The 16,600-nt window shown below is 43.0% G+C and overlaps 1 protein-coding gene across 2 annotated transcripts in view; it reads right to left on the reverse strand.

Moving 5' to 3' along the window:
* The window catches only part of Dym (dymeclin), a 262,580-nt gene that overhangs the window by 188,765 nt on the left and 57,215 nt on the right, over positions 1-16,600 (reverse strand). For both annotated transcript variants that reach the window (XM_041639282.1, XM_041639281.1), the window contains 2 exons: positions 13,312-13,437; positions 10,906-11,048 (listed from right to left, as the gene is read on the reverse strand). In XM_041639282.1, the coding sequence (XP_041495216.1) occupies positions 10,906-11,048; positions 13,312-13,437 (269 nt within the window). The remainder of the gene's footprint in view (positions 1-10,905; positions 11,049-13,311; positions 13,438-16,600) is intronic.

Consider the following 16,600-nt stretch of genomic DNA (forward strand, 5'->3'; position numbering starts at 1 on the left):
TTCTTACACACCTCTTCTGTCCTAGCTGTCTTACTGCAAAGCTGTGCCTTACAAAACCATCCAGGCAGGGTCCTCTTAGAGGGAACCTCCCTTCTTCTCTCTGGTCTAATCACTTCACACCACTACAATCTACCACCGTTTTTATTACATCAGATAGAAAAATAACAAGGCTTTCCATTTGTTTTTGCAGATTAATTTTTGCATCTGAAATTCTTTATTTTTGCCAAATAAAAATCAAGATTGAAATCTGACTTCTGATTTTGCTATAAACAATTAACACACTAGTTTCATATACTAAAAGACATAAAGGATAATTAACTTTAGTAATACCAATACCGAGAATCAGTTTGGAATCTACAAATAAAAGTTTTCCACTGTCAAATCTTAAGCTAATTGCTTATATTAGCATTTAAACACCACTTATGAAAGAGTACACATCAGCAGAATGCCTCCAGATGTAGTGAAGTTCTCCTACCTTGATGTTATCTTTCTGCACTGCCACCAGGCACTACTCTCTGATCGGGAAGAACAGGTTCCATATGAGACCATTATGGACCTTTAAAGGTAAGAGGATCCCAGAGTAACTACTGCTCCCTGGCTAAAAGGGACATTCTAAGAAAGGTAGCTGGAGTTTCTTCCATTATGCCCATAACAGCAAGAAGCCAGGCTCAGTTCTGGAGGGTGCTGCAATAGGTCTTAACAATGGCAGCTGCCAAGCCATTGCTACCATAAGGCAGGAATAAGAAGAGGGCTTGAGAGGCATGGAGAACTAGGTGCTTTGAAATGGGAAGATGTGAATAGATACTAGAAAAAGAAGATTGAAAAGAAATGAATTTGGAGGTCACCACAACATGAACAATCAGCAAAGGAAAGTAACATGTAGTAGATGAGAGATACGGGAGCGTGAATGTGGGGCTTAGGAAAGGCCTGGAAGTGCTCATGACGTTGAACACCTATCCTGAGAACACTCAATCCAACAAGCAGATTCACATGCAGACACTACCAGGGTGAGTGAGGAGGTCTTGTAGCTGAGGATCACGAAACGGGAAAGCACCACCCAGGCTGACACTGGCACCCACCCTCAGTCCATCTGTCAGAAAGGCATTGCTGTATGGCACCCCAGGTTTCCTGAGCAAAGAGTGGGAGCCCTGCCATGCACAGGGAGGACGGGCACTCCCAGTCTTTCCTTCTCTTCCAGCATAATGAAACACACTGTGGCTGAGAGAGTTTGCAGTGTTGCCCAGGTTTAATTAGTTCTCACAAAAATCTACTTAAAAACAATGGAACCACACAATTTTTCTAAAAATGCCTTACACCAAAATCAAAAACTGAAAAAGGTTAGCCACTTATGTACAAGTGAATACAGGGGCACAAGAAACAGCAGGGCTGAGCCTCTGACTATCAATGTGGGCTCCTTGGCATCTTTCTCATAAGCTAAAAACAAAGAAAATATTACCAGTTCTGTTTCCTATCCATTTCCAAGCCCCGAAATAGACTTATCTGCCTTTATTAGCAAGAAACAGTCCTGCATGATAGGGCTTGTCGGGACACATGACACTATGAAGTCACCATAATTAGCAAACAATTAAAAAGTTACCCAAATTTCTGTTAATATTTTTATATCAAAAGATGGTTGTAACATGAGGGCCTGCTTTGTTGGGGTTTCTGCCCCGCCTGGTCTCCCAGCCGTTTAGTCACAGAGAAAATCACACAGAGAGTCTACATTAGGTTATGAACTGATTGGCCCACCAGCTCAGGCTTTGTACTAGCTCTTATAACTTATATTAACCCATTATTTTAGTATATGTTAGCCACATGGCTCGGTACCTTTTTCAGCGGGGCAGGTCACATCTTCTTTGGTGTCTGGACAGGACTGGGGAAAAAGCTTTCTCTTCCCAGAACACTCCTGTTCTCATTGCCCCACCTCTACTTCCTGTCTGGTTGTCACGCCTGTACTTCCTGCCTGGCTACTGGCCAATTAGCGTTTATTTGAAACGTAATTGACAGAATACAGAATTGTCCCACACCAGATGGTCTTATTGTTAACAGCACAATTTTAAATACTTTAAACTTTTCATTAATTCCATCTTCTGAAAATATCAACATGCATGTCTTACATATCAAAATAACAAAGCACTATAAAATTTATAAACCATTCACTTAAAACAGGGGTTAGCTTTAAAAGATTAGGTTGATGGTATAGATAATCAATAAAGCTTAAAGACCACCATACTCAAGGGACCAGGGTGGGAATAGAGAGCAGAAAGAAGGAAAGTCAAGGTGAAGATAGCACCCTGACAGCTAATGGTGACCCCTACAAATCCTCCCAGCGTGGCAGGGAAAGCATTCACATCCATGAAGGCTCCGACCTTACTCACACAGCAGCACCCTGCAGCCCTGCACTCATGTTCAGACTCTAAGGTAGGTGCTCGCTAGCACAATCCTCCCTCACTGCCTCTCCTGCTCCACAACGCGGGGCCCACCCGAGTGGGCAATCAGAACAGTGTGAAGCCCACCACACAGGAGACCTTCAGCTCCTGGCCTTCGGCAGTGCTGCATTCTATCTGTCTGCTCCAGGGAAGAACAGTTGTTTGTGGTTTAACATAGCTAGTCCCAAACTGTCGCTGCAGACTCCTTGTCCGCTCTTCCTCCTCCCCAGGACCCCACATCCAAAGGGAAAGAGCCACTCCTCAGGAAGCCGCAAGCAGTGCTTCTGCTTGCATGGTCTCACGCCTCTCCTCTGCCCACCGTGGCACTGCAGCTATGTTTCTTCATTTCACCGAATGAATGAATCTTACCAGGTTGTTTGTCCCTTTGTGCTTCATTCCTTCAATAAACATACTACTATCCGTGTGTAGGTCTTCTCAAATTGTTTCGTGATATAATACATTGCTACCACTATATTCAAGATGCCTCTAATTTTTTTAAAAAAGTATTATACATGTACACGTGTTCTGCCTACATGTATGCCTGTGTCATGAAACTGGAGTTAGAGATGAGTGTGAGCCACTGTGTGGATGCTGAGAATCAAACACAGACCCTTTGGAAGAGGAGTAAGCGCTCTTAAGCTCTGAGCCACCTCTCAAGGCCCATGGTGCCAGGAACTTTGAAGGAAAAATACAGAAAGTAATGCCATTATAGCAAGCCATAGTAAGTTCCAATCTCTTCTGCAGAAAAGCTTTCCTCTCTGTGGGCAGGGCAGGGGCAGATCTGCAAGTGTCCCATGTCCCAACCATGTACATGCCCCTAGTCCCATGTCCCAGCCATGTACATGCCCCTAGTCCCAGTATACATGGACTTTTTTAAGTCTATAGCTGTGAATGACAGATGGGAAGAAAGTAAGGGCAGGTTACACTGCCTGAACAACCTGAAGAACAGCAAAGAGGCCACAAATTCAAGTCCTTTCTTACTCGCCTACAAATGAACAGCACAAAAGTATGCAATGCTAATTTTACCCTATGATCCAGGCTCATCTATATTAAATTACTGAACAAATTATAGCATCCTGTATTTTGTTTCCATAACTCTCTAGAAAATTACCATTTTGCAGGAGGCCCCAACTAAGTCTCCTAGTTTAAGAAAGTCAGGCTGCTGTGGAATTCACTGTGTGGATGTGTACATACAGACACACGGAAACATGGGCACCTGATATTCCTGCAGTGTGAGAGAGCCTGTTACTGGCATAGTATCCATCTGCTTTAGAATTGGTCATGGACCTCGACTGATGCATCTCTAGCTTTTTGATGTATAAAACTGTTAAGTGAGTTTAAAACTGATGAATGAATGTGGGTGTGGGTTTTCTGGCTAACCTACAAAAATATAGTGATTCATAATTGGTAAGGCCATGTCTTCTTCCGCAAGACAAGACAGGCTCCCAGCGGTCTGAATACTTCCCTGGCCAGGAGATCAACAACCTCCCCAAGACAAACTGTCATCTAATATAATTAGAACTCATTAGTCACTCTTCCCTGAAAGACCACCCCCTTATGCCTCATATTCCCAATCCTCTGGATCAATGGAGGCCTCAGTTGCATTACACGGGGGCTCAGAGCCGTACCGTAGAAACATGGCCCACCCGTCTGCCATCTCAGCCTCTGATAGCTTCTGAAACACATACATCTTTCACCAGAAACCCTTGCACTTTCAACTTCCGTGTTTTTGAAACCTGAGTATCTCCTGGAAGCCCCCCAAGGACAGTTCTTTCTCAGAAGCCCTCTCAAGTAGCGATGTTTGCTCTCTCCCACGGGCAGAATTCCCAGGGCGGCTTCCAGAGCGCCATTTCTCAAACACCACAGTCCCCTGAAGCACCCCACCAGACTGCCCTCCCCATCCGGCTCCTGCTCAGCCACTGACAGACACTAGCACTCCTGCTCACCCATGTCAACACACTTCACTCTTTTTCCACACTACCCGGTCCTCATATAAAGTCTCCAACAGACCCTCAGACAATCACCCCAAAATGTGGCCTGTTTGATTTCCTTCATCTGTTTCAACAGCCCCATGACCACAGGTGCCTGGACACACGGCTTACTAACAGCTGAACTTCCACTGTGGTTTTGAATTCATGCCTTCCTCTCTCTGATGACTACCTACCGGCAGCCAGAGTGTTTCTCTAGTCCCTGGCTAAAATAATTTTGGGGCAAATTTCTCCCCATTAATTTCCTCACTACCCATCACCAGGCTCACTGTGTACTTCCTTCCTCAAACATGGAGGTTCTCGGCTCGGCATCAAATCTCCTTAGGTGTTCTTTCCAAGTCCTCACTCTCTTTTGTGCTCATAACGTCTTCCAGGCAAAACTTGCACCTTGATTAAATCCAACGCTGCATCTACGCCGTGTCCCACAGGAACTACACACAACTCAAGAACAAGCTGACAAACATCTGCCTGCTCTAATTTATGTGCATCATGCATTTCCACTGGGTCCCGGCTCTAGGCCACTGGTTCTCCTACTGCTATCTCTCAACTCCCAAACTAACCCAGGCTCAATGGCGCTCACCTGACTTAACCTGTCTAGAGAGAACTTGCTCCTTTCTGATCCACACTCTCTGCACTCACTCGTCTGTAAGGAGGCAAAATATGCCTTCTGATCCTGGAAACACCATTTCTCTAGCAGTAACTGTAAGCCCTACAAAGACAACTATTTCAAAAATAGCTCTAGACACTCTAGATCACCCCCTATCTTTTCTGCCTACACCCTGTGTGTTGGTCGGTTTTCTGTGACAAATACCCAGGAGAAACAGTTTAAAGAGGAAGCAGAGAGGGCCTGGCAGGGCAGCTCATGCCACAGTGTGGGAAGCAGGAGCAGCATGTGTGTGCCAGTGGGCTTCCTCCTCCTTCCCCTTCAGTCCATCCATGAGATAGTGCCATCCATGTTTAGAAGAGGTCTTCCCCACCTGGTTAATCCCCGCCAGAGATGCCCTTGCCAATATATCCAGGTGACTCCCGATCAAACTGATAGTCAGGGTGAGCCACCACACTGACAGCATTCTCCCTTTGGTCTATGCTAATTAGCTTGTAGAACAATACTCCCAACATGTGTCATGCTTTTTTGTCAAGATTTATTGATTTTTATTTTTAAAAACATGAAGAATAGAATTTGATGTTTTGTTATATCTGACAGGTATTTCAAAAGTAAAAAAAAAAGCAAAGAGAAAACAGAAGAATTAAAATTTCAGTCTATAAAAAAGTTAACAGAAAGCATATTTGGTGACATTACCCCTCTAAGGTCACAAAACAAGCAGGCTTACGTACAAGATTTGGGCTTTAAAAATAGATTACATCACTCTAAAAGTTGAGGGGAAAGCAGCCAAGCCTGTAATTCCAGTACCCAGAAGGCTGGGGCAGAGAGGACCATTCCAAGTCGGGGACCTCTTAGCTCAGAACGTGTTCCAGGCTGGCCAAGGGTTGCCTATACAGTGAGGCGGGAAGACAGACAGACAGAAACACACACACACACACGTCCAATATATTGCAATCACACATATCCCATTTCTTCAAATGAGAAACATGAGTTCTTAGAGACAGTCCGTGATGTGTTAGGAATAATCAAAGGCATACAACCAACATGGTACATTTTGTTGCACCACTATCTTTTACAAAGACTTTCACAAAGTTAATAGAGTCAGGCAAGGTGGCACACACCTTTAATCCAAACACTCCGGATTCAGAGGCAGGTAAATGTCTATGATTTCCAGGCCAGCAAGAGCTACACAGTGAGACAGTTCCAGAAAACAAAACAAAACAAACAACAGAAAGGAAGAGAGGAAGAAGGGGAGGAAGGAGGGGGTGGTAGAGAGAGAGAGGGGAAACTAATAGAGTAACTAAACCTGCATATAATTATCTCTTTTAGGGGGGAAATGGGGGAGAGGAGAGATGTTTGCCAAAGCAAACTTAAAAAACAAAACTGCAGAGCTTAGAGGTTTTCACTGTGAGCAGCGCCCATGCTTCCTTGAGGGTGGATGCATTACAGCGATGCTCCTAACTCACCGTCTGTGGACAATGAAAGAGGTCTGAACTGGGCAGTGGTGGCACACGGCTTATAATCCCAGCACTTGGGAGGGAAAGGTAGGAGGACTTCTGTGAGTTTGAAGCCAATCTAATCCACAGAGTGAATTCCAGGACAGTCTCTAAAGACACACACCCTGTCTTGAAAAAAACCAACAAAACAAAACAAACAAACAAAGAAAAATTCTAACAACAAAAAAAAAAAAAGAAAGAAAGAAAGAAAGAAAGAAAAAGAAAAAAATCCAAGTAATTTACTGTTTTTGCTTCTTTCATTTACTCGGTAAAGAATGACAAACATACCAGGGAACTGAGAACTAGGCCGGTACTAGGGACGATGGACTTGGTCCTGCCTCGTCCCACTCTCCTCCACTGCAATGAAGTTCTAATGAGGACTTTCACACACCTGCCATCCTAGGAAGGCACTGTTTATGCCCAAGCCATCATCCTGCCTTTTATTACCTAACCATAAGTCGGGACTGAGGACGCTGTGCAGGGGAGGCTGTTATAAGCAGAAAACCAACTTAATTCTGAAAAACATGGAAAGGGTATTCTCTGGTTTGCTGAATAAAGTGTACTAGAGCATTCTAAACAAAAATTAAAGAGTTATCATTATCAATGCACAGCCCTCTCTTACCAAGATGAGAAATGTTTTAATTGGAAGTCTGTTATTTTCACAGTGGTGCGTGTTTCTGAATGTCACATACTTTTTATCAATAAGTCAGCCCAGAAGAAGCCAACACTTGGGAAAAAAAGAATTGTCACATACAATAAACTACACTTGTCATAAGTAATTTAGCAACATTCTCATAAGATATTGGGGAAAACAGGAGTTTTAGTCTTTGCGTTCCGCTTTATTACAGTATTTTCCTAAAGAAATAAATAAGTGAATAACCTTGGACTTCTACCTTTCCCTGGACACTGCAAGCAAATGGAAGGGAACATTTTGGATGGCTCATTCATTTTTTATTTCTTTTAATTTTATTGATTTTTATTGAGCTCTACATTTTTCTCTGTTCCCCTCCCTGCCTCTCCCCTCCCCTTCAACCCTCTCCCAAGGTCCCCAGGCTCCCAATTTACTCAGGAGATCTTTCTTGTCTTTTTCTATTTCCCATATCAATTAGATCTATATATGTCTCTTTAAGGTCCTCATTGTTGTCTAGGTTCTCTGGGATTGTGATTTGTAGGCTGGTTTTCTTTGCTTTATGTTTAAAAACCACTTATGAGTGAGTACATATGATAATTGTCTTTCTGAATCTGGGTTACCTCACTCAAAATGATGTTTTCTAGCACCATCCATTTGGGATGGCTCATTTAAACGGAAAAGCATTTATCAAAAGCGGATATACAATACCCCAGTACTGGGGACTGGAAGCTGTGTGGTAGTGCACACTTAAGTAGGCTTAGATACCGAAATATCAAAACAAAGCACAGAAGTTCCAAAGCCAAACGTCTGGTTTTCAGACGTATGAAGAACTAAGTGCTCACTGTTTCTCCTCACAATGTGAACTTCTCAATCTAGTTCTTTGGGTGACAACCTTGAGTCTCCACATAATGACACATTAAAATTCCTAGTGCCTAGTTACGTCACAGCCACCGCAGCCTCAACCATGATTTTATGTTTGTGGTGATGCTTTCATAAGCAACCCCCTGCAGTGACAGTCACGAACCACGGCAGTGCTTGGTGTGCACTAATGATGGCTCTACCACCGGCTCACACGTCTGCTAAACCATACGTATTACCATTGTTTTATGGGCATACTCCCTCCACTTAAGTTTACTGCAAATAGTATGCCTCTGCATGGAGTGCTTACTGCATCTCAAGATGGCACCATTTTCTCTTGGACTTGATTTAACTTTGTTCATCACACCCTGAGAACACTCAGCACTGATATACATACATATAGTATAGACTAGGTGTGCAGTAAGCTATACCATATAGGTTTATATAAGCATAGTTTGTTTGTATGGTAAAATATGGCATACCTCTTATACCACTGTCCTGCTGTTAAGCAACACATGACAGCATATACTGTACACAGTATTTACATATAATAACATATATATAATTTATATGCCAAATACCTGATATTTTCGTAATTTATTCACACCAAAAAAAGATCAAAGCAAATTTGTAAATCATTATGAAGTCACGCTTTGTTTTATTTACTTCCTGCACCCCCCATTTCATGTGTATGGGTTTGTTTGTCTTATCTGCATGTATGTCTGTACACCCTCATGTATGCAGACCTGAGAAGGTTGGAAGAGAGACTAAAGATAAGATGGTCTGGGAGAGGAAAGGAGGGGAGCAGAGAAAAATGTAGAGCTCAACAAAAATCAATAATAATTTAAGAGAGGAAGAATTTTAAAAGAGAAAGAAAGCAAGAACGCAAGCCTGAGATACGCAGCTAGGCCCTGTCTCAAAAACAAACAAAAAACCCAGAAAACCTTCTATGTTAGGCAACTTTCACATTCGGAACTAGGGAAGGAACGATAATGAAAGGAAAAAACAGCCAAGGTTCAGCAGTCAGGCCAAGCTCATGTTTGACTTTCCTCACCTCTTTTCTCTGAGATCTTAAAATAATGAACCAAATCCCAGCACTTGGGAGGCAGAGGCAGGCGGATCTCCATGAGTTCAAGGCAAGACTGGTCTACAGAGTGAGTTCCAGGACAGCCAGAGTTAACAGTGAAACCCTTTCTCAACCTCATGTATACCCCCCCAAAAAACCCCAAATCTCTACCGATATTTGAAAAGTAGCATCATTCGAGAAAGAAAGAAAACAAAGACATGAAGCTGGAAGGAGGCCATGTTGGGAGGAGTTAATGCGCTTTCTAGTAATATTCTTTCAGCTAGTAAATAGCAGATCAGAATTTTAAAAGTCAAGTTTGTGGCGCTTAGCAAACCAATGACACCAGATACAACAATGAAGCAAAAAAAAAAATTTTAAACTCTACACAAATTTGTTTGGAAAAAAAAATGAGGCTCAGCAGTTAAGCCTGCTCTTCCTGAGGTCCTGAGTTCAATTCCCACCAACCACATGGTGGCTCACAATCGTCTGTAATGAGATCTGGTTCCCTCTTCTGGCCTGCAGGCATACATGCAGCTAGAGATAGAACACTCTGTGTGTGTGTGTGTGTGTGTGTGTGTGTGTGTGTAATAAATCTTTATTTTTTTTTAAAAAAAACTGTCAAGTATGAGCACTGTTTTGAAGAGAGTAATTAATGAACTTGCTTCCTGGAAGGAAAAAGAAACTCCAGTTACATTAGAATACTGGATTAAACACCACTTAAATGAGAATGGAAAAAAAGGAAACACTAACAGACCAGTTGAGTCTTCCTATGAGACTAGAGAGGATTCCGATGCTGCCTTCAGGTCAGGAGGGAGCTATATGCCACTCAAACAGTCCAGGTACTGGGGGTCAGGGGCAGTAAATGAAGGAACAATGCAATGTGACTAGACCGGCTCCTTAGCACCAAAGAGAAGGGTGTGAGCGACATCGAATGGATTTAAACTCATGATCCCCAAAGAAACCAAAGGTGGGTAAATCTACAAAGACTGGTTTACTGATTTAGTTGCTTGAATCACAAAACAAGGCTGCCACTTGACTGAGCCGCTGGCGGCCTGTGAGGCAGTAGACTGCGTGCTGTATGTGCTGCCCTCTGCTCCTAGGCTACGGTTGTTTATGGAGCACGTGCCACAGCCATATTCCTGGGACCCAGTACTCTGGAAGTCTGCACCACACACTGCTGATTTAGTAAGCCCAGTAAGAGCTCCCACGCAGGCATGAGACTGCCCAGGTGTCAAGCTTCCTCTCCTATAAAACAAAGCCAAAGTTCTCAGCTATGTTAGCTCACACAGGCCGGGCCACCATTAAGAAGGGAGGTCCAAAGGCACTGTATATGGCTGCATCTGCAGCTCTCAGCTCTGCAGCAGAGATGATGTCCACTCTGAAGGAGGACAGGGCTCTATGGCTCAATGTCATGCCACTGCAGTTATTTACAAACTCTTCCAAACCTCTCAGTTTTGTTACTGAACAAAGCTCGGAGACCATGCAGTGAAATCCTAACCAGCACAGATTCTCAGCAGAAAGACGCCCCAAGAACACAAGGAGTAAAGAGCTTCCTATGGCTCAACTTCACTCTCTTCACTGCCAGACCTGTACGATATGAGTATTTACGTTATGTTCTACAGCAAAATAATTTATTCCTGATTTGCATACATTTAACATAAACTATCACAGAAAATGGAAGGATTAATGTTTTCATTTCTTTTAGTATTGACATTCAGCCAGTTACACAGATCCAATAGAATGGATAATGGTGACGACCAAGTGAACAAAATTTCCTAGGCCTAATTAGACAAAGTTTATGTAGATAAGGAATGGGAATCCGGAAGGACTTACTTGCTACTCCTGATGCCAGTCCATACAGCAGCCCTCCCCCATCCGACTGTGGAGGGAAAACATGGGTTCCGGGTGGAGGTGGTTTTTCTTGTCTGATAAAGTTGTAAAGCAAGGTTTTCACAAGTTTGCTGGTGTAGGGAAGACTACACAGAAAGAAGAGGGAGAAAAAAATAATCAAGTTTCTGCTCACGGGAGTCACCTAATTCTGCATAGCAACACAGAAATATGTCTGCCATTAATACTAGCCAAGGAATATGGCGGCAGCAAACTGGCCATAAGCCCTGACACTGGCGTTGCTCTTACCACGCCAGAAGGTACAGACCAATCATTAGAACGCAAGCATCTGTCACCTGATTTGCAATTTACATAAAATTGCAAGCAATTATAAGTTCAGCAGATAATAGAGCACAGCAGGTTCTTAAGGAAGGCTATAATGTAGACTCAGCAGAGAAGTCTAAGAATTAAATGGCAGTAAGACAACCAAGCATGAAACTCCAGCTATTCAATTATAGGTGATAAAGGCATTTCTATAATCTCTATTCTGCTTGTAGATTGTTGTATGTATTATTGATAACCATGGCTTCTAAGATAAGTCACAAAAACTAGGATAAAAATATTCTAGTTTGGAGTGATGGCTCAGTGGTTAAGAGCACTGGCTGCTCTTCCAGAGGTCCTGAGTTCAATTCCCAGCAACCACATGGTGGCTCACAACCATCTGTAATGAGATCTGATGCCCTCCTCTGGCATGCAGGCATACAGGGAGGCAGAATGTTGTATACATAATACATAAATAAATCTTTTTAAAAAAAATAAAATAAAAAATATTCTAGTTTAAATATTTGACATTATAATGATACTACAAAAACCTAAAAACTTAGAAAATAAGATTACTAACATCCTCTCCATCTATGAAAAATGCAACTTTTAGACTCTCAGCACTGTAAGAAATAAATTCTCTGTCAAAAGCCCTATCATGCCAAGCATCACCTTCAAGCCAGGGTACCCCATTCCTGTTCGAGGGTTTAGATAGATTCTCCACACTGTGAGTGGATTTCAAACGTTCCTCTGAGGCTCTAGGATGGTTAGTCCCCTCTGTAATTCTCACTGGAGTCTGATCCTCAAAAGGCAGGGAGACAGTGGAAACTAAAACTCCCAATGGTGTCTGGCAATGGAGCCTGCAGGCTGGGTCGAAGGTACGTTTGGAGCTCATATGATCAACCCTGGTAGCTCTGCAGTAAGCAACCCATGGACTGGCTTGTCTCTTGTGCACAATGCCCTGTCATACCCCAGGTCTCTTCTAGTAAGAGGAGGGTCACCAGCCCCAGTCACAACCTTGGACACCAGAGTCTCTTCTTTGTCTCTGTGTAATTTACCCAAAAAGCTTACCCATGGCAACCATGGCAACCACGCAGCTAGGGGAGCACAGTGAAGACAGCGCTCTTCTCTGCTGACCACACCCTTCACTCATACCACTTGGCAAGTGCTCTACCCACACCCATGTCCCCAAGACTACTGCATAATTTCAAGAAAAACTACCTTAAAGATTTAATTGACTTAAAGTTTTTTGAAAATTATGTCAACAGAAGGTAGGTGTTGTGTTTACTGAAAGTACTTTTATCCAGGTTCCCATAAGTGTCTGGGAAGCACAGCCCCGAAGCCAGCATAGTTTAGCATACAATAAGTAGACACTCATTAAATTAGAGCAGTAAAGAAGCTTCTTGTATAGTCTAAACAAAAGGTGACAAGACACATCACAGACGTCAGTCCTTCAAATTCGGAAGTCCTACATCCTCAGATTCTGCATCCGCTATTTCAGCTAGTCACAAATTGAAAAGATTCAGAAAAAAATCTTATCTATACTGACCTCTACTCATCCTCATGATTTTCCAAATAACGCAGTATATCAGCCATTTACAAAGCATGGAACTATATGTCATTAGATAGGCTCTAAAGCACACAGGAGGGTGTGCCCGGGTTGTGCACTGCATGTTTTAGGGTCTGGCAGGTTTTGGTATCCTCGGCCAGTTCCCTGCTGATACTAAGGGACAATTGTAGATTCAAAGGAACTAGTAAAAAGAAGGAGATTCAAGAATGGTTTGAATAAGCAAACAGGACTTGATAACTGCTCACAGAGAAAGAAGGAAGAAAAAGCGAGAAGACAACAAGCTATTCTACAAAGCAACAATTAGAAGCACTAGTGAATCTGGGGGACAAGACAAACAGGAGAGAGTGGATGAGAATATGAATCTGGTTGTGTTGTGTTGGGCAGTGCAGCAACAGAACAACCAAAAGAAACATCAGGTTGGTGAAACAACACCATTCAGGGGAGAAGACAGTGCTAGACTTAGTAGATGATGACAGTGGTTTGCTTTTCCTTAAAAAGGACAACCTTAAAACAGAACATACCATGGACCTTGCATCAAATACTTGTGACTGATGCTCTGTCGCAAGACCTCCTTGTGGAAGAGCTGGCAGGAGAGGAAGACAACCATTGCTGAGATCGCCTCCACCGATATGTCATATGTAATATCTCTGAAGATGGAGAAAGAGAGTAACGATCAGTCTGGAAGACGAAAGTGCTGCTCTTCCCACGTAAACTGCACATTTAAAGAGCCAAATCACATCTTCAGATTTTTCAGGTTATTAAAAAAAAACACTTAATATAAAAACTAACTCAAGCCAAGTGGTGGTGGTACTCAGGAGGTAGAGGCAGGTAGAGCTCTGTGAATTCAAGGTCAGCCTGGTCCACAGAGCAAGTCTGAGAACAGCCAAGGTTACAAAAAGAAACCCTATTTCAAAAAACTAAAAGAAAAAAGTTAAGTCAAACCAAAATATTAAACTCCTTCCCAGCCATTAGTTCTTCTATTTAGACCTGGTATTGGTATCTCATTATTTTCCTACTTTCCAGTTCCCACATGCTATTGGTCTACGGGTGTACGGTAAGGGAGACAGGGTTCTGCTCTGAAGATCTGCTTTAACCTCTGTGCTGTTCTCTAACACACATCTACACACAGCACACACAGAAGGACACACACACACACATACCCTGACATACAGAGAAACACACACACACACAAATAAGAAAGTATACTTATTTTTGTTAAGGACTACACTAAGTTTCCTTCTCAGAACCTACGGAGTGGCTACAATTGCCTGTCACGCGAGTTCGTTGGGACCTACTACTCTTGTCTGGCCTCATGGGCTCTACACTCATGTATACAAACACACCCATCCACAAATATAGACACGGTTTTTTTTATTAAAAATAAAACAATTTTTTAAAAAACTACAAAAAGTAAGCATATACATTACAAAATACTGCCAAATAATAAATGAGCCAATCAATCATTTGAACACACAGTTCTCAACGGAAATACAAATGACTAATAAAATTCAAAGTGACAGTTCAGTGATGGAGCACTTGACCAGCATGCAAGAGGCCCTAGGTTCAATCCCCAGTACTACAATGCACACACACACACACACACACACACACACACACACACCTTTATGTACAGCTCGGTGACATAGTACCTGTTCATCATGTTCAAGGCCCTGACTTCAATCTCTAATCCAGCAAAACACACACAGAAAGATGCACACATGAAGAAATGTTTTCAGAAAGGAAGAAAAGGAAAAGAAAACAGCTGGAGCCAGGTGGTGGTGGCGCACACCTTTAATTCCAGCACTCGGGAGGCAGAGGCAGGCAGATCTCTGTGAGTTCGAGACCAGCCTGGTCTACAAGAGCTAGTTCCAGGACAGGCTCCAAGCTACAAAGAAACCCTGTCTCAAGAAACCAAAAAAAAAAAAAAAAAAGAAATGAAAGAAAGAAAAAAGAAAAAGAAAACAGATGGAAACCACCCTCTAATCCTGCACTAGGGCTATAGATTTGGGGTTTTTCAAGTAAGAACTATACAACTGCACCAGAACATGTGTTTTCTGGACTTTCTACTTGAACTTGCCTATGTGTTCTCCTTACCTGACTTGGAGAAACATGAACCCACATTTCCTTTGGTGCTTCCTAATTCATGAATTGTTAGTAAAATTGGGGAAGGGGAAAAAGGCGGAGGAAAGGGAAAAGGAGGAGGAAGAGAGGAAGGAAGGGGAGCAGAAGCAACAGGGCCTGACATGGGACACAGGTCAGCAATGCTAGCACTTAGGAGGTAATGCCAGAGAATCAGTAGTTCAAGGTTGGCTACATACCAAGCTTGAGGCTAGCCTGTGCTACATGAGACCATGTCACGACAGAAAGACAGAGAGAGAAAGACAGAGAAAGAAAGAAAGACAGAGAAAGAAAGAAAGAGAGAGAGAGAGAGAGAGAGATCAAGGCATGGCTACCCACATCTATACTCTCAACAATTTTCTTAACTACTACTACTATTTCTCATTTCTTTCTTTTTATTTATTTATTTTTCTTTTTTGAAGCAGGGTTTCTCTGTGTATCCCTGGCTGTCCTGAAACTTGCTTTGTAGACCAGGCAGGCAAGAGATCTACCTACCTCTGCCGCCCGAGTGCTAGGATTAAAGGTTTGCACCATCATGCCAGGCTATTTCTCATTCCTTGAATTGAATGAAAAATAAGCCTGACACTGGGCAGTGGTGGCGCACGCCTTTAATCCCAGCATTGAGAGGCAGAGGCAGGCGGATCTCTGTGAGTTCGAGACCAGCCTGGTCTACAAGAGCTAATTCCACGACAGGCTCCAAAACCAAAGAGAAACCCTGTCTGGAAAAACAAAACAAACAAACAAACAAACAAACAAAAAAGCCTGACACTATCAACTTGTGATGGCACAGGTGACCAGATAGAATTCTACTCACAATAATCATGAATTGAAATTGCCCAGGCCTGTCTGGAACACATATTCACTAGGCAGTCTTATGAGTCAACACATGAGCATATGGAAACGCCCAAGAGCAAAGAGCTAAATGAGGCCTCCTGTCAACAGTTAGCAAGGGCGTGAGGCGCCCAGTCCGGCAAGGCTGCAGGAAGTAAATCCTGTCAAGACCCAAAATCTTCCCCACTTGCAGCCTCAGACATCACAGCCCTGACCTGACCATAATCTCTTGAGAAACAAGTCAGAAGTAACAGGTTAAGCTCTACTCAAACCTCTGAGAAAATAAAAATTGTCCACTAATACTGGACATTTGGGTCACTGTTGGGCTTTCAGTTTTTTTTAGACGAGGATTCATTATACAGCCTAGGTAAACCCTAAACTATGTATCCCAGGCTAGTCTCAAATTCACAGTAATCCTCCTGCCTCGTCCCCTTAAATACTGAGATTACAGGCAGGCATACTGGACTCAGATAGGGTCATTCTTACACAGCAATACAGAAACGATACAGAGACACAGGTTACTTCCAGGCAGGTAAGCTGCAGGCAGCCTGGGTGTGGACTGCTGAGAACCTGGTTTAAAAAGGCTGCAGGTGCGTGCAGGCATTGAGCCGTTTCAAATGCCACAGACTAGATGGTCACTCCACAGCACACGTAAGTCAAAATGCCGTTCTGAATTGGAAAAGGTGAGGAGGAACAAACAAAATATATCTTTCTGACGTTCACTCCCTGTACGAAAGTAAGGACCCTGTTTGGACAGGGCTCCATTAACAGCTCCTGGGCTTTCTCTTGCTGCCAGAGCCGCCATGAGAAAAGGACTGCTCTAACAGCCAGAAAGACCACCCCTGCACCAGCACCAGCTGC

Source organism: Microtus oregoni, unplaced genomic scaffold, assembly GCF_018167655.1.
Source record: "Microtus oregoni isolate MIOR12 unplaced genomic scaffold, Mior012 000057F_ref0000458, whole genome shotgun sequence".
In the NCBI taxonomy this organism is placed as follows: Eukaryota; Metazoa; Chordata; class Mammalia; order Rodentia; family Cricetidae; genus Microtus; species Microtus oregoni.